The 21,815-nt window shown below is 39.7% G+C and overlaps 1 protein-coding gene across 1 annotated transcript; it reads right to left on the bottom strand.

Annotated features, from left to right (window-relative positions):
• Window positions 1-3,699: 3,699 nt before the first annotated feature.
• LOC137618768 (proline-rich protein 36-like) lies at window positions 3,700-20,102 on the bottom strand. The gene is made up of 3 exons (XM_068348952.1): window positions 20,013-20,102; window positions 14,495-14,744; window positions 3,700-10,846 (listed from the first exon to the last, which is right to left on the bottom strand). Exon 3 carries the CDS (start codon window positions 6,394-6,396, stop codon window positions 3,706-3,708), a length of 2,691 nt encoding a protein of 896 aa, XP_068205053.1. The 5' UTR covers window positions 6,397-10,846; window positions 14,495-14,744; window positions 20,013-20,102; the 3' UTR covers window positions 3,700-3,705.
• Window positions 20,103-21,815: the final 1,713 nt, after the last annotated feature.

The following is a 21,815-nucleotide window of genomic DNA, read 5'->3' as shown; positions in this document are numbered from 1 at the left end:
GATATGACCAGTCTTTAAAAATGTTATTTTTATTAATAAAATAAATTTTTGAATATACTTACCCGATAATCATGTAGCTGTCAACTCCGTTGCCCGACAGAATTCTATGGAGGGATACGCCAGCTATCACAATACTAGAAGGGGGTGTACTTACCAGCGCCACCTGTGGCCAGGTACTCAATCATTTGTTGTTGACACCTCCTCAATTATTCCTCGGTCCACTGGTTCTCTCTGGGGAGGAAAGGGAGGGTCGATTAAATCATGATTATCGGGTAAGTATATTAAAAAATTTATTTTATTAATAAAAATAACATTTTTCAATATTAAACTTACCCGATAATCATGTAGCTGATTCACACCCAGGGAGGTGGGTGAAAACCAGTGTACATGATTAAAGGATAGCTAAGTATCCCATATTTCATATAACAGTTATCTCAAATAACAATGAAATAATAAGTACCTGGTAAGGAAGTCGAATAGAACCGTTACTCTGCCTTTTATTTAAAGTTCGTCTTCCTTACTGAGCGCAGCGTTCCTCTTGGAGGCTGAATCAACCCAAAGGTGCCAAAGTACATGGGGTTGCAACCCCTACTAAAGGACCTCTACCAAACCTTTAACCTAGGCGCTTCTCAAGAATGAATAGACCACCCGCCAAATCCAAGGATGCGGAAGGCTTCTTAGCCTACCGTAACAACCATAAAAACAACAATAAAAGTATTCAAGAGAAAGGTTAAAAAGGTTATGGGATTAAGGGAATGTAGTGGCTGAGCCCTCACCTACTACTGCACTCGCTGCTACGAATGGTCCCAGGGTGTAGCAGTTCTCGTAAAGAGACTGGACATTTTTCAGATAAAATGATGCAAACACTGACTTGCTCCTCCAATAGGTTGCATCCATAATGCTCTGCAGAGAACGGTTTTTATTAAAGGCCAACGAAGTAGCTACAGCTCTTACTTCGTGAGTCCTTACCTTCAGCAATGCAAGGTCTTCCTCCTTTAAGTGAGAGTGTGCTTCTCTGATCAGAAGCCTTATATAGTACGAAAGCCCATTCTTGGACATGGGTCTCGAGGGTTTCTTGATGGCACACCATAAGGCTTCTGACTGTCCTCGAATAGGTTTAGACCTCTTCAGATAATATTTGAGAGCTCTGACAGGGCAAAGAACTCTCTCTAGTTCGTTACCTACCATGTTGGAGAGGCTAGGTATTTCGAACGATCTAGGCCAAGGACGTGAAGGAAGCTCGTTCTTTGCTAGGAATCCAAGCTGAAAAGAACATGTTGCAGATTCGGTTGTGAAACCAATGTTCTTGCTGAAGGCATGAACCTCACTGACTCTCTTAGCTGTTGCAAGGCAAACGAGAAAAGCAGTCTTGAGGGTAATATCCTTGAAGGAAGCTGACTGGAGAGGTTCGAACCTAGATGTCATAAGGAACCTTAAGACTACGTCTAGATTCCAGCCTGGAGTGGAAAGACGACGTTCTTTAGACGTCTCAAAAGACTTGAGAATGTCTTGAAGGTCCTTGTTGGAAGACAGGTCCAAACCCCTGTGGCGGAGAACTGAGGCCAACATGCTCCTATATCCTTTAATCGTAGGTGTTGAAAGGGATCTCTCATTCCTAAGATGAAGAAGGAAGTCAGCTATTTGGATCACAGAGGTATTGGTAGAGGATATTGAATTGGCTCTACACCAGCTTCGGAAGACCTCCCACTTAGACTGGTAGACTCTACGAGTGGAAACCCTTCTTGCTCTGGCAATCGCACTGGCTGCCTCCTTCGAAAAGCCTCTAGCTCTAGCGAATCTTTCGACAGTCTGAAGGCAGTCAGCCGAAGAGCGTGGAGGTTTGGATGCAACCTGTCTACGTGTGGTTGACGTAGAAGGTCCACTCTTAGAGGTAGAGTCCTGGGGAAGTCGACTAGCCATTGAAGTACCTCTGTGTACCATTCTCTTGCAGGCCAAAGGGGAGCAACCAGCGTCAGCCGTGTCCCTTCGTGCGAGACGAATTTCTGCAGAACTTTGTTTATAATCTTGAACGGAGGGAATGCGTACAGGTCGAGATGGGACCAGTTCAGAAGAAAAGCATCCACATGAACCGCTGCAGGGTCTGGAACAGGGGAACAATAAAGCGGAAGTCTCTTGGTTATGGAGGTGGCAAACAGATCTATGGTAGGTTGACCCCACAAGGTCCAAAGTCTGTTGCACACACTCTTGTGGAGGGTCCATTCCGTGGGAATGACCTGATTCCTTCTGCTGAGGCGATCCGCTGAAACATTCATATCGCCCTGGATGAACCTCGTGACCAGAGAGAGGTTTAGACCTCTTGACCAAATGAGGAGGTCCCTTGCGATCTCGTAAAGGCTCCTCGAATGGGTCCCTCCTTGCTTGGAGATGTAAGCCAAGGCTGTGGTGTTGTCTGAATTCACCTCCACCACTTTGCCTAGCAGGAGGGACTTGAAGTTCAACAGGGCTAGATGAACTGCTAACAGTTCCTTGCAGTTGATGTGGAGTAATCCTTGTTCCTTGTTCCATACTCCTGAGCATTCCCGTCCGTCCAAGGTCGCACCCCAGCCCGAGTCCGATGCATCTGAGAAGAGATGAAGATGGGGGGTCTGGATGGCCAATGATAGACCCTCCTTGAGAAGGAGATTGTGCTTCCACCACAGGAGAGTGGTCTTCATCTCTTGGTTGATAGGGATAGAGACTGCTTCTAGAGTCGAGCCCTTGTCCCAATGAGCCGCAAGGTGGAATTGAAGAGGGCGGAGGTGGAGTCTCCCTAGCTCGACAAACAGGGCCAGTGATGAGAGGGTCCCTGTGAGACTCATCCACTGTCTCACTGAGCAATTGCTCCTCTTCAGCATGCTCATGATGCACTCTAGGGCTTGGTTTATCCTGGGGGCCGATGGAAAAGCCCGAAAATCCTGACTCTGAATCTCCATTCCCAGGTACACAATGGATTGGGAGGGAATGAGTTGAGATTTCTCTAAATTGACTAATAGACCTAGGTCTCTGATTAAATCTAAAGTCCAATTGAGGTTCTCCAGACAACGACGACTCGTGGAGGCTCTCAACAGCCAGTCGTCTAGGTAGAGGGAGGCTCTGATGTTCGATAAGTGTAGGAATTTCGCTACATTCCTCATCAGATGAGTAAAGACCATAGGAGCTGTGCTTAGGCCAAAACACAGGGCTTGGAACTGATAGACAACCTTTCCGAAGACGAATCTCAGAAAAGGTTGGGAGTCTGGATGAATGGGAACGTGAAAGTATGCATCTTTCAAGTCCAACGAGACCATCCAGTCCTCCTGTCTGACCGCTGCTAAGACCGACTTGGTCGTCTCCATCGTGAACGTCTGCTTGGTGACATACTCGTTGAGAGAGCTGACGTCCAGCACCGGTCTCCAACCTCCTGTCTTCTTGGCCACAAGAAAGAGACGGTTGTAGAAGCCCGGGGATTGATGGTCCCGGACTATAACCACTGCCTTCTTCTGCACAAGTAGCGACACCTCCTGTTGCAATGCTAGCCTCTTGTCCTCTTCTTTGTAGTTGGGAGAGAGGTTGATGGGCGATGTGGTCAGAGGTGGTTTGAGGCAGAATGGAATCCTGTAACCGTACCTCAGCCAACTGACAGACTGTGCGTCTGCACCTCTCTTCTCCCAGGCTCGCCAGAAGATCTTGAGTCTGGCTCCTACTGTTGTCTGGAGAATCTGAGAGTCAGTTCTTTCCCTTAGATGTCCTGGGTCCTTTCCTAGACTTGCTCCTGTGAGAGTCTGGACGGGAGCTTCCTCGGCTGGGGGCTCTACCACGAAAGGGCGGTATGAACCTCGTAGCCGGGGTATCAGCCACTGGGGAGCGATAAGTCTTGGGGACTGAGGTGGCAACCTTAGACTTACGAGCCGATGAGGCTACAAGATCGTGCGTGTCCTTTTGTATCAGGGCAGCCGACAAGTCCTTAACTAGCTCCTCGGGAAAGAGGAACTTTGAGAGTGGAGCAAAAAGGAGTTGTGACCGTTGGCACGGTGTAATGCTGGCGGAAAGGAAGGTACACAGTTGTTCCCTTTTCTTCAACACCCCTGATACAAATAACGACGCTAGCTCACCCGATCCATCTCTGATGGCCTTATCCATGCAGGACATGATTAGCATGGCAGAGTCTTTGTCCGCAGGAGAGGTTTTCTTGCTGAGAGCTCCCAGGCACCAGTCGAGAAAGTTGAACATTTCAAAAGCTCTGAACAACCCTTTCAGAAGATGATCCAGGTCTGAGAAGGTCCAACAAACCTTCGAGCGTCTCATAGCAGTCCTCCGAGGCGAGTCCACCAGACTTGAGAAGTCAGCCTGGGCAGAGGCAGGTACTCCCAAGCCTGGTGCTTCCCCTGTGGCATACCAAACGCAACCTTTCGAAGCGAGCTTCGTTGGAGGGAACATGAAGGAAGTCTTGCCAAGGTGTTGTTTAGACTGCAGCCACTCCCCTAAGATCCTTAAAGCCCTCTTGGAGGATCTAGCTAGGACAAGCTTAGTATAGTTGGACTTAGCTTGTTGTACGCCCAGCGAAAACTCAGATGGAGGAGAGCGGGGAATAGCAGAGACGAAGTGGTCTGGGTAAATCTCCCTGAGTAGAGCCAAGACCTTTCGAAAATCAATCGACAATGGAGAAAGCTTAGACTCTTCCACGTCTGATGAGGGATCAAGGTGTGCCTCCTCATCATCCGACACCTCATCAGCAGAGGGTAGCGAAGCGATCGGACCAGAATGCTGAACCGCAGAGTCAGAACGGGAAGGAACAATAACAGAGGTTTCCTCTTCCTGTAACTGTTGAGGGAAAACCTGAGGCTCAGACTGCAAAGGCTGAACAACAGACGAAGCAGAAGGCAGGCGCATGGGTGAAGGAGGTTGACTCCTAGCAAGAGTTGAACCCAAGGATTGCACAAGCTGAGCGGAGGACGGAGGCGGAGTAGTCCGTTCCTGTTCCTGTGAGATGAGTGGAGCATGGAGAGGTTGAGGCTGCGCAGAACAAGGTAAAGTTCTCGCAAGCTGAGGCTCCTGAGGCGCAAGTCCAGGGTGTAGAGGAGCTTGCCTTGAGGAGGGTTGAGCTCGCTGCAGCGATGGTTGAGCAGACAGACTCACGGAGGGGAGAGGTTGTTGTACCCCAACCGAGAGTTGCACCACTGGTGGAGCAGCAAGGGGAGGAGGAGGAAGAGTGGAATAACTCTCCTGATCCCAAAGCAAGGGTTGCCTTAAAGAAGGCTGAGGCTGAACAACACTGGGAACAGCGAACTCCGAAAGTGGCTCAACATCGTACGCCTGGCAGATGGTGCTGCGACCAGGCGGAGCAGGTGCAGGCTGGGCGAGCACAGGCGGAGCGAGAACAGGCGGGAGGAGTGTAGGCGGAGGAGGAGGTGCAACACTCTCAGCCCGACACTCACGCATCAAGTCCGAAAGCTGAGCTTGCATGGACTGAAGCAGGGTCCACTTGGGGTCGGCAGAAACGATAACAGACTGAGGTAAAGTCACAGTCGGGCTCTGTTTTAGCAGAACCTTACTCCTCTTGGGCGGAGTACAGTCGACAGATGACTGAGGCGAGTCAGAGCTGAGCCAATGACTGCAACCTGGCTGAGCACTCGCGGACTGAACTCTACGTTTAAGCGGTCTCGAGACCTGAGACCAACGTTTCTTCCCTGCTAGTTGATCAGCGGACGAGAAGACGGGCTCAATCGTCTGCAGGTGGGAGTGACGGTCTAAGGAAGACACGCCCGCAACCACCGAGGATAGTTCTGTGCGCCTAACAAGGCCTGTCGAACCCTTAAGCCCTTCGACATTGCTTCTCCCCTGGGCATGGGAGCTTGCAAGAGGTCCCGGACTGGGAGGACGACTGGCTCGCACAGAAAAATCCTCACGCACCACACTGGCACCACTAGCACTTGGCACTGCACCGACACTAGCACTCGTCACAGCACTGGCACTATTTCCACCCACTGCACTCTTGACCTTCAGTTCTTTAACCTCGGCCATCAGAGACTTATGGTCACTTACCACTGATTCTACTTTATCTCCTAAAGCCTGAATAGCACGCAAAACAATTGACATATCAGGCGGAGGGCACACAGTAGGTTCGGGGGTAGCCACTACAGGGGTAGGAAAAGGTAGGGGATCATGAGGTGAGGAAAACATAGAAGAGTGAGAAGAACTTCTCCTAACTCTACCTCTCTCTAACTTAGATGAATATTTTAAAAGACGGACAAAATCCAATTCCGAAAGTCCGGCGCATTCCTCACATCGATTTTCTAATAGACAGAGCCTGTCCCTACAGTCAGAACAAGCGGTGTGAGGATCTACCGAGGCCTTCGGAATACGCCTATTGCAAGACCTACATCGTCTATGGGAGGGGGCTTGCGAAACGTCAGACATCTTGTTTCAAAGAGTTAGCCAAAGGGTGATCCAAAAACAAGCAAAATTCATTAACCGATAATCAGTATTATATAAAAGCTATCTAGCTAATATAAAAAGGATTCCAGTAAAGCGACAGCCGTTAATCTGAGAGAATACTTCACCAAATATCTGTGAATAAACTCGAAGACCATAAGCGTATCCCAGAACGTCTAGCCGGAAGCACGACAGAGGAATAATTGAGGAGGTGTCAACAACAAATGATTGAGTACCTGGCCACAGGTGGCGCTGGTAAGTACACCCCCTTCTAGTATTGTGATAGCTGGCGTATCCCTCCATAGAATTCTGTCGGGCAACGGAGTTGACAGCTACATGATTATCGGGTAAGTTTAATATTGAAAATTACTGTTCTATTCTGACGAAAGTTCTGTTGAGCTAAGAAAACCCAGATGGAACTATTTTTAAATTTTACAGCATCCAACTCGGCACAAGATGAAGTCTAGACTTTATACTTTTGAAATATCCATAGAAAAAGTGGACTGATAGAAATAGCGACTTACAAGGATCTCAAAGTACAGGACAGGAATAAGACCCCTATCATTTCAAGTCGAACCCCATTAGAAATATAGAAAATATTGGAAAGTTTACAACCAAGATGATGATTCGTTTAACAGCTTTGAAAGTCTAACTTTACAAGAGATTCATGTCTAGAATGTGACTGGAAGATGACTACAGAAATTACTAATAAATGTGTTGACCCATGACAATAAATTTCATTAACTTGATTTAAAAAGTCATAGAACAGAAGAGAGCAATATCAATCAGTGGGAAGAAGGTCCATACACTACAGTATTAAAGTAATAAAGGACAAAGGTGAACCACAGAGTAGAGTCGAGTATGATAGGCATGATCATCAATGTACAAAATAGAGAACTTTCATCAATATGTCGATAATAAATATAAACTCTCCAGCAATCCTCATGTGATATATAAAAAAAAACAAAAGAAATGAAATGAATAACAATATTTTTCGTTTCTTGACAGAACACGAGACAAAATGGTTCCCTCCCAAGTCTACTAAATATCTAGTTATCAAAACTACTCACAAGAACGTAAAACTCCGTTCCAAGATCTAAAGAACTTCCGCTAAGCCTAAATTGATCAAGGAGTTTTAAAACGTAGTCTCTATTTTACAATACTTAATCACATTAAACAAACAATTTAAAATCTATCTTAAACTGAAATATTCAATAGAAAATCCCTGAAAACTCAATTTACTCGTACAGAGGATATTCTATTATACACTTTCACAAATCAAGCTAGACTGGTACTTTCACTAAATCACAAAAAAGACATTTCCCAACGACTCAAAATAAGTTAAAAACATTTAATCTCACAGTCTAGATATCTATTCTTAACATGAAAATCAAAACCTCTTAAGTTCATAGCAAGACATAGATCACAGAACCAGATCTAATATCACAAATATAAAAATATAAAACACAATTCTTTATCTGCAAAACAAACCAGTTTCATGAATTTGTCATGGCACAGTAGAACTAACAATTGTCATCACTCAAAAGGTTAATAAATATAAAAATAAGCTTTTATTAACATCATAACCTTAAAATCAATGCTCTTCATGTCCATTCACCTACCACATTTGCAAACCAAGACTCAGACTGGCATATAACTTCCAAGAAATTAAATACATATTGACAATTTTCAGAATATTCAAATGTTACAAACAAATCTTATATGTTTTTGATAATATTTGAGTTTGCAAAATAACCTTAAAATCTTGAATATATGACTGACATATACATTTCTAAGCTCAACTTAGGCGGATGTTAGATAACGGAGAATTAAGTTCATAATGGCTGTCAATTCGTAACCAATTATCGGCAAGCAAAAAAGAAAAGATCAGTAAAAAGGATTAACATTTCAAAAAGGAAAGGTCTTTTGCACTTAGACTTATTACTAGCAAGGGAGATACAGGAATGTGTAAAGTGCTGTTCACTGGCAACTTTTCTCTTTGTAAGGGTAGAAGAGACTCTTTAGCTATGGTAAGCAGCTCTTCTAGAAGTACACCCCAAAATCAAACCATTATTCTCTAATCTTGGGTAGTGACATAGCCTCTGTACCATGGTCTTCCACTGTCTTTTTGGTTAGAGTTCTCTTGCTTGAGGGTACACTATTCTATCTTATTTCTCTTCCTCTTAGTTTGTTATAATTTACATTGATATTTATTTTAATCTTGTTGCTCTTTTTAAAATATTTTATTTTTCTTTGTTTCCTTTCCTCACAGACCTATTTTCCCTGTTGGGGCCCCCGGGCTTATAGCATCCTGCTTTTCCAACTAGGGTTGTAGCTTAGCAAGTAGTAGTAATAATAATAATAATAATAATAATAATGTTTTGAATTGTACACATCAGTCAAAATAGTTTATGGTTCGCTGGCTACGCCGTTTACAGACACCAATAGTGATAAATTTGTGCAATCGGAAAACTACTACATAACATTAATTTGTGAATGGGATATCATAAGGCCTCCCAATTCTTCCACAAAGGACGCAACACTACACAAAGAGGAAGGCTCTCGCCAAAGTTTCTAATGAATGCACAGGTAATCAAATGAGCTCAGATGTTTAAACGCAATTAAGGAAGATGTTTGTAGTACCACAAGGAAGCATGAGTGTTCTGTACCAATATGACTGAACTATTTAGTAAAAGAAAAGTTCCTTGTACAGCCTACTATTTCTTTTATGGATATCTTATTAAAACTTCTTCACAGAGATTAGCAAATACTAACTTCTCCTAGTCTTAAGATATTAATAAAAGCATTAACACTTTCTAAATATGAATGTGGATAGAAAAAACTTGGAGTGAACCATTAAATGGGCGGGTAATTCAGCAGAAAAAATGTATCTATCTATATCTGAAATATATTAATTTCAAAAGGGGATTTTGTCTTTTTCCGACATAAAAAAGCTGTTGTCATCGAGTATGCGTGCTTTCTTTTAAGATTTCTAAGCCTTTGACTGAAAATTATAGAAAGTTTCAAGAAAAACCATTTATGAGAAAATATGTGACCACAACGAATTAAATCATGGACATTGAAAATACCCATAAGACAAGAAACGTGACCAAACGGAGTTTCAAACAAAATATGATGTTGATGTGTTGGGGATATAAATGCTTTTAACATAATCTAGTCTGAAGTCGAGTTTTTATGAAGATGTCTTAAGTACCTCATTCTCTTAAGCTTTATAGTGTCAGCAATATCAACACACTGTAGGGACTCGGTGTATATTGTAAATTATAAACCTCCCCATAAAATATTGCCTATAATTGCCCTTGTAAAGAGAACTGTATGCATTATAAAATTTCTCAGTAGTAACCCTTGGATGACCCAAACTGCGAGGCCTTTCTCCTCCTAATTTCTGATCCGTACCCTTCAGTCAACGTTCAGTTAGCTGTCCAACATATCTGACATATTGCTTCAAACTTTAATTAATGCTCAACACAGAGAGTCAACTGTCTGAGCAATTCATTGATGTCGGATACCTGACATCATAATTCTTTTCAACTAAATATTCACAAAAACAGAACAGTAACTTACAAGAGCACTTCACTCTTGTATCTTGACATATCTACAATGTTTACCTTGCTGTTTATAATTTTTAATCAAGTGTTTTTACTATTTTATCTATAATCATTATCTTCAAGCTTGACCATAACATCAACTCTCATCTCTATACTTTCCTATGGCCGAACAAAAGGATTTGCTTACAAATGTGGAAATACAACTTGAACAAGACAAAGTTGGTGGCCCAAAAGTTGTGACTGAAGAAGAAATAAAATAGAAGATGGAAAGCATTACAGATGTTAGGGGCATAGAAAAGGATGCTACAACCCACGTTTTGTTAAGAGATTCACAATTTCCTTAGCGAAACAAGTTGAAAACGTTTTCAATGACATTAAACAATTAGAGAAAGCTTTCTTGAAAATTTAATAATGTTTGAAAATCTAAGCCTTGAAAAGGTCATTCACTTTTAAAAGTGCTAGACAAAGTATTCAAAAAATATGCCATCTTAATGAACATAGAATTTCCTTATAAAATAATTGTGATTTAAAGTAACCAGATCAATATTACCGTAAAATTGTCATTTGTCCCAACCCATAAGACACTGGACTGGTCTATATAGGCATTTTTACTACTGCTTGGTGTGTCTTTCCTAAGAGGAGCAGATTTAGTTCAAAAGGCAGAGGGCTGTTTACAATGCGTTAGGGCACAGAATGTTGGTCGATTCATTCAGTCGTAGCATCTTGGTTGTTTACTTGGTAGTCGAACTTGAAAAGGTGGGCTGTAGGTGAAGTAGTAGCTCCGAGATGAATTTCTTCCTGTTAAGGTGATGATGAACAGGGAATAATGTGGCTCCTTCACTTAATTAACGGACAAGCAAGCGCCCCTGAAAAATACAAGATTATAAAAATCTATTACAAATTTATCGTACATAATGACTACACAACAATGTAAAAGTTCTTGTGATATTGAAGAGTTTACACAAAATCACTAAAGTTTAATATTATTATAACAAGGTAAGCTACAAACCTACTTGGAAAAGCAGGATGCTACAAGCCAAGGGACCCTAACAGGGTAAAATAGCACAGTGAGGAAAGGAAATAAGGAAATAAAATACAAGAGAAATAATGAATTATTAAAATAGAACACTGAGAAAGTATCAATACTAAAATAGATCTTTCACATGGTATATAAACTATAAAAAGAGACACGTCAGCCTCTTCAACATGAAAACAATCGCTGCAAGTTTGAACTTTTACTTGACAGAGTCTTCTGAAGATCACACAGTCACATTTCTTGGCTGATAAGATTTAGGAATATCTTTCAGATATGGATGAAACAAGATATGTTGACCCAGAGAGAGAGAGAGAGAGAGAGAGAGAGAGAGAGAGAGAGAGAGAGAGAGAGAGAGAGAGAGAGAGAGAGAGAGAGAGAGAGAGAGAGAGAGAGAGAGAGTTATAAGTCATTAATTAGTGTAATTTGCTGTTATGAATAACACTGAATACTTTTGTTACTTTACCCCCACGAATTGTAAGGTCTATTAGAGACTGCCTATTTCATTCATGAACTTGTGGTGAACTATAAGATTTTTATTAATAACAGTAAAAAAAGACAATAAATTTCCCCCAGCATGAAGATGTGGCAGGTTGTCAGGCAAGGTCCCTCCCTACAAGGTGGTCATGTTAGAACCTATATTCATAAGGGTATGATGTCTAAACGTGGGATTATTTTAAGAAATGGGCTGCGTACATTCCATCTATCTCCACCTTATCTACTAAGAAAAGTTACCCTGTCGTGAGGCTCGCCTGCATCTTGTGTGATTCAAAGCATAGTGCCCAAACAGGACAAAGGCAATTATCATTCTGTCATAAAAGCCATCTTGCCAATAAGCTTGTATATCCCGAAGAAACACAAGAAAGAGGAATGCACTGAAAGTCTTTTACAATCAACTCTTTTGATGGGAAATTCGTCCGGGGCTCGCGACCAATCTTCTTCCTGTTCAAGAGGATGACGGGAAGCAAATACTGTACAGTCTACTACCAGGAAGAATACTTCTCACGCTGTAGTGGTTAGCAGGCTGTGGCCAAGTATTGAACGCAGACTGACTCCAAGCTGCTACCATACATTTAAATAGATGGCTCTAGGAATTACTAATGGTGATGAGTACCATCGATTATTTCTGCCTGTTTGGGAATGTCCAGCTCCGAGTTGATGCAAGGTATATGATTGCACCCAACCAAAGATCAAATAAGAGTATCCTCAGCTGATCATGGAAATGGTTTCTATGGAAAGAGATTCTGGGCGCAAGAACAAAGTACCCAAGTGTCCGAGTCTTACATCGGATCCCTGTTGTCAGCACTGACATTAGTGAATCGATGGACAGTGATGATGGAGTCTGTAGAAGTGTCTTAGATATGTTTGGAGACATGCGAGACACGATTACAGCTGCAAACCTCTCGTGTTCAGTGTTTTTCAAGGCCTAGCGTGGTAACGGGAACGTGAGTATTGGTACAGTACTACTCCTCCCACAACACCCTGCAGGGGGATCAGTCAATATCTTGTGAGAGGCTTCAATCTGTGCTTCGGTGATTTCTTCCTTCTCTTTGGGTAGGTCTTTCATAATTTTATATTAAGATGGATAAAATTATATCCTATTAAAACCCAAAGTATCATTGTCAGTAGGTTATGGACATTTAACCCTCATAAACCACATCTTTTAATTGAAAATGTCTCTGAAAACACTTGCAAATTATTTATTACTACTTCTCAATCTCCTAAAGAGAGAAAAGTCAAATGGCCAGGAAGAGGAAAGAAGGGCAGTGACCCTTAATACTACTGGTAGTGCAATAGTGCAAGAGCTTGTTCATGTAAGAATAGAAAATAGGCGGCAGATGCATGAGCTCCAATCGAAGAATTCCTCCTCCCCCAGGAGATTGACCAGACAACCCGTGGACAAAACGGAGTGATAGAATGCCTGTCCTTGGTTGGAGAGAATCCTTGCCAATAACCTCAAGAGACAGGTAGCATCTCAAATGTTTGAGTGCTGAGAATGGATTTGAGCAGGCACATGTTCCAAACTTTAACTTGAGCCAAAGTTGGATGGTCTTGGCATCTGGGAAAACTCAGTCATGGATCAACGAGTGTGGGTAGCCAGTTCAGGCGGAGCGCATGACCCAGCTTGACCCATAATAGGTTTATACTTCTCTGTATCCGTTTGAGGAACAATCCCTTTTGCTTTCTTCTTATGATGGCTGTTGAATTTCTCCCATTAGGATTATGATGGCTCCCAACAAATCTCACAGATGAATGTCATGGAACACCTCTTCCCTCGACATGAAGGATGCGCATCTACCACAATTAGATTGATGAAGGTACCACATGGATGACCTTCAGGGCCAGGGCAGGTTCTCATACATACTTGAGAAGTACTCATGATCACAAGAACTGAAAAAGAAAAGCACTACAGCACAGCGTGTACAGTTGTCGTGCAGACGTCCGTTTTGAGCTGCAGGATCCTACACACTACCCAGTGCAAGTGGGAACAGAGGGCAACCATACAAAGTTTGTCAGACCAACTTTATTTAATTTTGGTCATAGCAAAACAACAACAAAGTGTAACCCGTATTGATGACGAGGCTTTGTCTTTGCGTAGGGCCAAATGAGGCGGTAAAATTTAAGTTTCAACCAAATTCGGATATCCGGTATGAAAACATTTTTTTTCTAGCTTAGTGTGTTTTCAACAAATCTGACCTCTACCATTGTTACTGCAATGAATCAAATTTAAAGATACAGGAACCCCCTTTACAATAATCAGGTTCCACTGTGAGAAATCAGGGTTTTTGGGTGGGAAAATACAGAAAACGGGTAAAATAAGTGAAGCTGTCTAACCTACACACACCAATCATCGTATTAAAAATAACTCGTAATCAAAATTGAATAAAAGTAATGAAACACGGTCATAACACTGGAGCTTTTGTTTACAAGACTTCCGGACACAGAAAACGTGCTTTTCCATCCCATTTTCTATGGAGTTGAGTCAATCACGGCAGTCTTCAAACAAAATGATTTCATAAGACCTCTTTACTTAATTGAGGTTGTTTATTTGTTTTTGCCCTGCCATATGTTCGCTTTGCTCGTGAGTAATCATAAATCTGTTCCTATATTCGGCAAGTAGACCGCGTTTCGCTACGTGCGTTAGCCCCATGGGCTAGTATTTCGGAGTTATTTATCAACTATACAAACTTCATTGGCAAACATTTCCATAACCATTAATCTGCGGAAGATTCAAATAATTTTGCCATATGAATCATCTCAAAAATATATACATAAAAAATAGCTAAACAAATTTGATTGAAACTGTAATATCCATGGGGCTTCTAGAAAAATAATTTTGAAGGGCTTCTATCATATAATATAAATCTTCTGTACGAGTAGTTTTTAATTATGACTACAATATGACTACAATAATGTATAGATACAAAGTTCATATCTCACATGAGAAGTTAATCAGAGCCGGAGACCAAACGATACTCACACACTGACGCTGGCAAGAGTCCGGACAGAAGATACGACATTCAATTCACGGTCGAGCAGCATTTTTAGAAGGTTACCCTGTCAAGACGGGGAGAGGTGTAGCATCAGGCATTGCCGGGACATCAATGTGTTGGGCAGGGGTTCAGGCGTAGGAGACCAAGCTGCTAAGTGACCCGAGGCCATTGGAAACAGCTCCCTTACCCTGTCTCGGCTTGAATTGTCGGTCTGCTCGACAAACATTTCACTGAGCCCTGGTGAATAAAAAATATTGAATAAACCAGTCGATCGGAATCTACAAAGAGCAAATAAGGTAACAAATTTGAAATGTGAATTCTCTAAGGGAAGTTTAATAAGTTTGGAAGTGAAGTTGAACATTTGTTTGAAAGTGCAGTTTGAATATTAGTTTGAAAGTGAGGCCTGAACATGAAGTTTGAAAGTGAAGTTGGAGTTTGAAAGTGAATTTGAAGTCTGAAAGTGAAGTTGAAGTTTGAAAGTAAGGTTTGAACCTGGTAAGGTTTAAACCTGGCATTGAAGTTTGAGTGAGGTTTGAACCTGAAGTTTGAAGGTAAGGTTTGAACCTGACATTGAAGTTTGAATGTAAGGTTTGAACCTGAGGTTGAAGTTTGAAAGTAAGGTTTGAACCTGGCATTGAAGTTTGACAGTGAGGTTTGAACCTGAAGTTGAAGTTTGAAAGTAAGGTTTGAACCTGACATTGAAGTTTGAGTGAGGTTTGAACCTGAAGTTGAAGTTTGAAAGTAAAATTTGAACCTGAAGTTGAAGTTTGAAAGTAAAATTTGAACCTGAAGTCTAAGTTTGACAGTGAGGTTTGAACCTGACATTGAAGTTTGACAGTGAGGTTTGAACCTGACATTAAAGTTGACAGTGAGGTTTGAACCTGAAGTTTAAGTTTGACAGTGAGGTTTGAACCTGACATTGAAGTTTGACAGTGAGGTTTGAACCTGAAATTGAAGTTTGAAAGTGAGGTTTGAACCTGAAGTCTAAGTTTGAAAGTAAGATTTGAACCTGACATTGAAGTTTGACAGTGAGGTTTGAGCCTGAAGTTGAAGTTTGAAAATTAGGTTTAAATAAAGTTTGAAAGTGAGGTTCAAATGTGAGGTTTGGAAGGGAGATTTAAAAGTGAAGTTTGATAGTAAGGATTGAATGTGGAATTTGAATGTGGTTTGAAATGAAGTTTGAATGAGAAGCTTGAAAGTGAGGTTTGAACAGGAAGTTTGAAAGTGAGGTCTGAAATTGAAGTTTGAAAGTGAGGTCTGAAATTTTTAAGTTTGAAAGTGAGGTTCGAACGTGAGGTTTGGAAGGGAAATTTAAAAGTGGAGTTTGGACCTTAAGTTTAAACATGAAGTTTGATAGTAAGGATTGAATGTGAAGTTTGAATGTGATTTCAAATGAAGTTAGAAAATGAAGCTTGAAAGTGAGGTTTGAATGGGAAGTTTGAAAGTGAGGTTTAAACCTGAAATTTACAAGTAAAGGTTGAAAGTGAGGTTTGAACAGGAGGTTTAGAAGGGAAAGTTTAAAAGTGAAGTTTGATAATGAGGTTTGAAGGCTAAGTTTGAACGTGAAGTTTGATAGCAAGGTTTGAAGATAATTTTGAATGTGGTTTGAAATGAAGGTTGAATGTGAAATCTGAAAGTAGTTTAAAAATTAATCACATTCATAAAAAATACTCGTTATTTAGACACTGAAAAAAAGAAAATGATCATGTAAGGCCTATACTAAAGGCAGTTTACTTTCAAAATATCAATATTAAAAATATTAATTAAAAATGTCTTTATTTCTTTGTTGCTGTCATATAGTTTTGATATCCGAGACATTTTTAAATGGTACAACTTCATGAAAAGTATGTACTCGGCTAATTAAGAGTACTATACAATGGATTTTGAACGAAGCGAAAAACCTATTTTTGGGCGAGATAGCCATGTCGTCCTAATGGAAGGTTCCTTTAATAGCTTCCTAAGGGTATATTTGACTACAGTGGATATTCTCAAAGAATTAAACTAAAGGTTTCCAGAATTCTAACTTCTGGCGCAAGTACCCACAAGGTTGTCCTTTAGGATATCGCATAATAAACAGGGGACGTATTCTTGACACGCCACATAGCTATCTGCACCCCACATAGCGTTTACGCTTCGAGGGGGGAACAAGTGGCAAGATATAAGAGGAGCCGTTACAAAGTTACCCTCCTCCGTTACTGTTATGGGCACTCGGATGACGTCATATTCGTCGCCATCTTGCTGACGTCATCTCTGCCAGCCAACTACATTCCTTTTCGTAGTAACGGCTTGACCAGGTACAGTACTGAACGGATAATTAAGGCTCCATGCACACGACAGAACATTGTTCAGTGAACTTTGTTTTATAGAAAAAAAAAAAAAAAGTTTGGTAAATGGCTTTATTCTTACGTCCAATGACAGTTGAGCAGTGAGAACCTGGTGGTGGCGACTAGTAATTAGTAATTGGTGTAAGAGTAATGAGAAATAAATAGTGATGAGCAAAAAAAATTTTTTTTTGAAGTGCTAGACTGAGAAGTAAAAAGTAAGAAAATTTGGCGCAAAGACAAGAAAATGTTAGAGATGAAAAGTCAATCAGAACTAGATTTCATAAATCACATGCGAATACATTAAAAAACATAAGCTCATCGCGCAACCAACACTAAAGTAATCAAAAGGATTTCCGGTGTCCCCTTATCGGCAGACACACTATAGTCCATTTCTTTTAGCAAGGCAGATTTGCACCGACTTGCAACGGTGTCCTTTAAGCTTGGAAAAGTTTCCTGATCGCTGATTGGTTAGAATTATCTTGTCCAACCAATCAGCGATCAGGAAACTTTTCCGAGCTAATAGGGAAACACCTGCGAGTCGGTGCAAATATGCGCCACTAAAAGAAATTGACTTTAGGGCTTCTCACAATTACTATTCATTTGCTCCAAAAAATGAATAATTTTCAAATAAAACGGGTGTTTTCATATATGAAAAACATTTGATTATCAGAAAATGTTGTTCTGACCAGGACTATAATTAAACCCCTAAGAGGAGAGATTTTATTGACTTGTTTAAAATTGCTACAAATCTGTAAACCTCGGCCCTTACATCCCAAAGGCTGCAGAGGAGAGTTGTGTATACAACTCAAAACGTTAAAAGTTTAAAGTTGCGTCACGGGACCTATAAAACTTGGACATGTTTAAACTTTAAGGTATAGAATGCAGAAATGGTATATCAACCACCACCGAGCACAGCTCTCGTTAATTCAGTAAATTTGCTCAAAATAAGATAACTATACATAACTTTGTTCGTTGCTTTTACGCTTCCGACGTCACCTTAAAGTTCATAGTGTGGACGGATCCTGAGAGTTTTGTAAATTTCTTTAATAGAGACCTTTCAATGACGTCACTGGGAAACGCCGGCGGCCATGCTGGAGGACATACAAAGCGAAAACATGGCGGCTGCTACAGCGAATATGGACAATGAGAGCGACTTTGTCAAACAATTGTCGGGTGATGATAAGCGTTTTTACAAGCAGAAACTCGATCTAATTGATGGCCTACAGTAGATCCATACCAGATGCAGAATTCATTCAGTCAAAATATTGAGGATTATGTCCATTGAATAATCTGCTTCCAGAATTTGTTGTTTTTCCCTTTAATGCTTTTAAGTCCAAAATTAGATAAACACTGGACCAATGAAGAGAGTGTTTATAATTATAAAGCTAATATTGATCATTTAGCCTAATCTTGTGTATTATAATTTCTGATTGTCAAAATGTATGTAAAAGTTTTGCATTATAATGTCAAATCTTTATCAGTTCATGCCTAACCATTGTGTTTGGTTAAAAATGCTATAATTTCTTATATACATATAAACATATGATGGACAAACTCTATTGTAATGCTCTTGGATGATCGTTTTGCCTCCTTGCAATTAAATGCGCAACTTTAATTATTTTTTTGATGTTTCATATATAAGCTGAAGACCCCTTCCGGTTAAACCAGCTTTCAGATATTATTATTATTATTATTATTTATAATCAATGTTTATTCATCATATAGGCCTGTATGTCTGCACAATTTAATACACAAATTAAAATAAATATAAATATACACTTAATTATATGTAGGCATGAGCACCTTGACGAAATAGAGACCTAGGTAAGTAGCCTTTGTTAATATAGCCAATATGGGCGCTCTTAATTTTTGTTTTGAAAATCTGAGATGCCCCTTTTGATGTTTAAAAATTGAGATGCCCCCTCCCCCCACACACACTACACACTGAACTGACGATGATACTTGTGAAGTCACCCACGCGATCGGATATAGCATGTTTACACAGGAATAATGATACTTTTAGGGCCCAGCCGAGACTGACCTGATATGAAATGATCAGAACAGATACATGCGTAGGGTAGTGAGGATTCACGTAGATCAGCCCGTGATATTCTGGTCAACCACAAGTCACGTCTGCGCTAGGATAATTCTTCTGTATCTTTGTCCTGATTCTGAATAACTGCCGGTATGCGGTAGAAACTCTTGTCATCTCTTTGTCCTCGATTCCTACAGCCAACAATAGTGCAAAAACTGGGCATTGTGTGAATAAGAATGTGCTGAGATGGCTAAATATTTAACAGTTCAACCATAGCTATTCACTGAACGCGTCTTTGTTTGTCCTCCAAGATGGCGGACGGGAGTTTGATGACGTATATTGAAAGGACTCTATACAACATTTGCAACAGACATAGCCTTGCACGTACTCCGTGTTGGGTGGGATTCTAACGAAGTTTAACCGTATTCTGTTTTGATATGCTATAGGTGCGAGGGGGGGGGGGTTATGACCTAAATCAGGTTAGGTGGAGGTGCCTTAAGCCGGGCAACACCCTATCGATGTCATTGCAAATAAAACAACGGCAAAGGCAGTCGGTTAGAGCATGGTATAAGCTTATGTATAGGCTGCAAAGACCTTTAAATAATGCATACAGCGAAGAACTTACGGCATACTGTCAATAGTGGGAAAACCGAAATTTAAATTTTCATTAAGAATCAATTACAAAAGAAACTTTTTCCAATTGTTAATATTTTGTTTTCAATGAATTTTTCCTTTATTTCACTAGTATATAAGGAGATTTTTCCAGTTTTCCCTCCAACCAAACCATGTGACCGGCTCCCACCTGTCAGTTGGGTAGGGACAGTGGGGGAATAGTTTTATTTGTGGCTATTTACTTAAAGAAAAGCGGGTTTTCCTATTAGAATCTTGTCCCATATTAAACTAAAACTATAATTTAATCTGAATAGGTCGTAATTAGACTTATGTACAGCACGAACACTAAAAAAGCCCGGATTATGAATGACTTTACTCAATGTAGGCACAGAATGAAGCACACCAGAGATATCTAAGCCGGTTCACATTGACATTATTCTACATTTTACAGATAATTTCTGAATGTGCCACCTCTAATTATAGGTTAACTTAACAATAAAGTTGTATAACTTGGATTATGACACTATTACTTACAGAAAATTCACTAAAAACCCACAATATAACTAAATAAAACTCGTTGATTGTGGCAGTCATACTCGACTGGTCTTCGTCCGTCAGCCATATTGTTAATAAGAAATCCCCAATTCCCCATTATCGCCCCTAAACAAACCGAGAATCTACCAACTTTTCCCTAAATTAGGAGTGACTTTTTCCCCTAGCATTCTTCAACATGGTCTAAACTAAGTGTTATGTATATCTTCTAGTTATATTATTTAATTGACTTTATGAATTTTTTGAAGCCATAAATAATAAAATTTTACTTTGAGCATCAAAATTGTTTCCAAAACTTGTCCCCAAATCACAATTTTTCCCTAAATTAAGCGCCACTTTTCCCCTAGCATTCTTCAACATAGTCTAAATAAAGTGTTATGTATATTATGTTATGTAATATACTTTAGGAGTTTTTTTTTGTAGCCATAAACAGTAAAATTTTGCTTTGAGCATCGAAATGATAACCAAAAAATAGTCCCCAAAATCACCAGGTTTTCTTTATTTGGGGACAATTTCCCTAGAAGCTGACGCCATGACACTAAATACAAAATATATGTAAATTCAAATAATATTATTTAAAATTATTGAACCATATCAATATTAAAGTTTAACATGTTTCTAGTATAATTATACAAAATTCTTTTGGATTTTATATACATTTCAGGCTAGGATACCTATTATTACAGATGATAAAACTATCGTATAAATTTTCAAATTATGTTTATTAAATGTTTTTTATCTATGAAATGTATTAATTAACATTTTAATATATTAAAAATAAATATTTTATGCCAACAATTCTCTGTTTGTCTTTGGATTGTGATATATTGAAGGTGCATTGCAAATATTAACTGGTAACACTAAATCAGCTGATTTTTTTTTTTGTTAGCAAGATCACGTGAACCAAAAAGAAAAAAAAAAAAGATACATGAATAAAATAGTGAAATTTTCAGTAAAATTACCTTATATTTTATTTAAGTATAATTTTGATAAAGAAAATTGTCAAAAAGCAATATATTTGTCAGAAAAAATAATAATTCAAGTCTTTTGTTGAGGTTTGAATCTAGCGCCAAATTAAAGGGTAATTGGCAACTTTTTATGTAAACAATGAAAATATTGCCTTTGATATCTTGTAAATATTTGCACATTTTTTGCCAAAAATTAATATATTTAAATAATATGTATATTTTAGTTTGCTTGCAGTCTTGATGTATCAAGATACTATTAATATTATACGAAAATAAATAAGTTTAAATAGAACAGCTAGAAACTCAGACTATAAGGCTTGCCTAATAAATAACTATAATTTTTACTTTAAATTTCGCCATAAAAAAAATAAAAGTTAATCATTATATACCTGAAAAATTATTAAATTATAATTATTTCTGTTAAAAATGGTTATGAATACCTCAGTTATTGGTTAGATAATTAAAATTTAAAGGTATTTTGCAAAACATGTCTGGTATATCTGAAACAGAAGAATGTTCTTCTTTTACTTTATATATTAAGGAAAACACCTTGATTATCTTTTCACATTGCAATAAAAATAATTATGGATCGAAATACCCCAAAAATATAATTCTATTCTAATGACTAAATCTGCAATTTTCATCTTTGTGTTTAATGAAGGATAAGACTGAAATATATTGTTGACTTTAAGCTTTAACCCTGGATAGGTACGATGGGTCGTTTGCGACCCCGAGCGTAAAAAAAAAAACAGGTTTTTCTCACGTGACTCACCCCCGTGACTGAATTTGTGGGTGATCGACCTGCAGAAGGTGTCTC

The sequence above is a fragment of the Palaemon carinicauda genome, chromosome 25 (genome assembly GCF_036898095.1).
Source record: "Palaemon carinicauda isolate YSFRI2023 chromosome 25, ASM3689809v2, whole genome shotgun sequence".
Lineage (NCBI taxonomy): Eukaryota > Metazoa > Arthropoda > Malacostraca > Decapoda > Palaemonidae > Palaemon > Palaemon carinicauda.
Note: the sequence above shows the minus strand (reverse complement) of the source record. Positions and strands in the feature narration are given on the sequence as shown.

Excerpts from the sequence above, each read along its gene's own strand:
- LOC137618768 (XM_068348952.1), bottom strand. The coding sequence starts at position 6,396 with ATGTCTGACGTTTCGCAAGCCCCCTCCCATAGACGATGTAGGTCTTGC.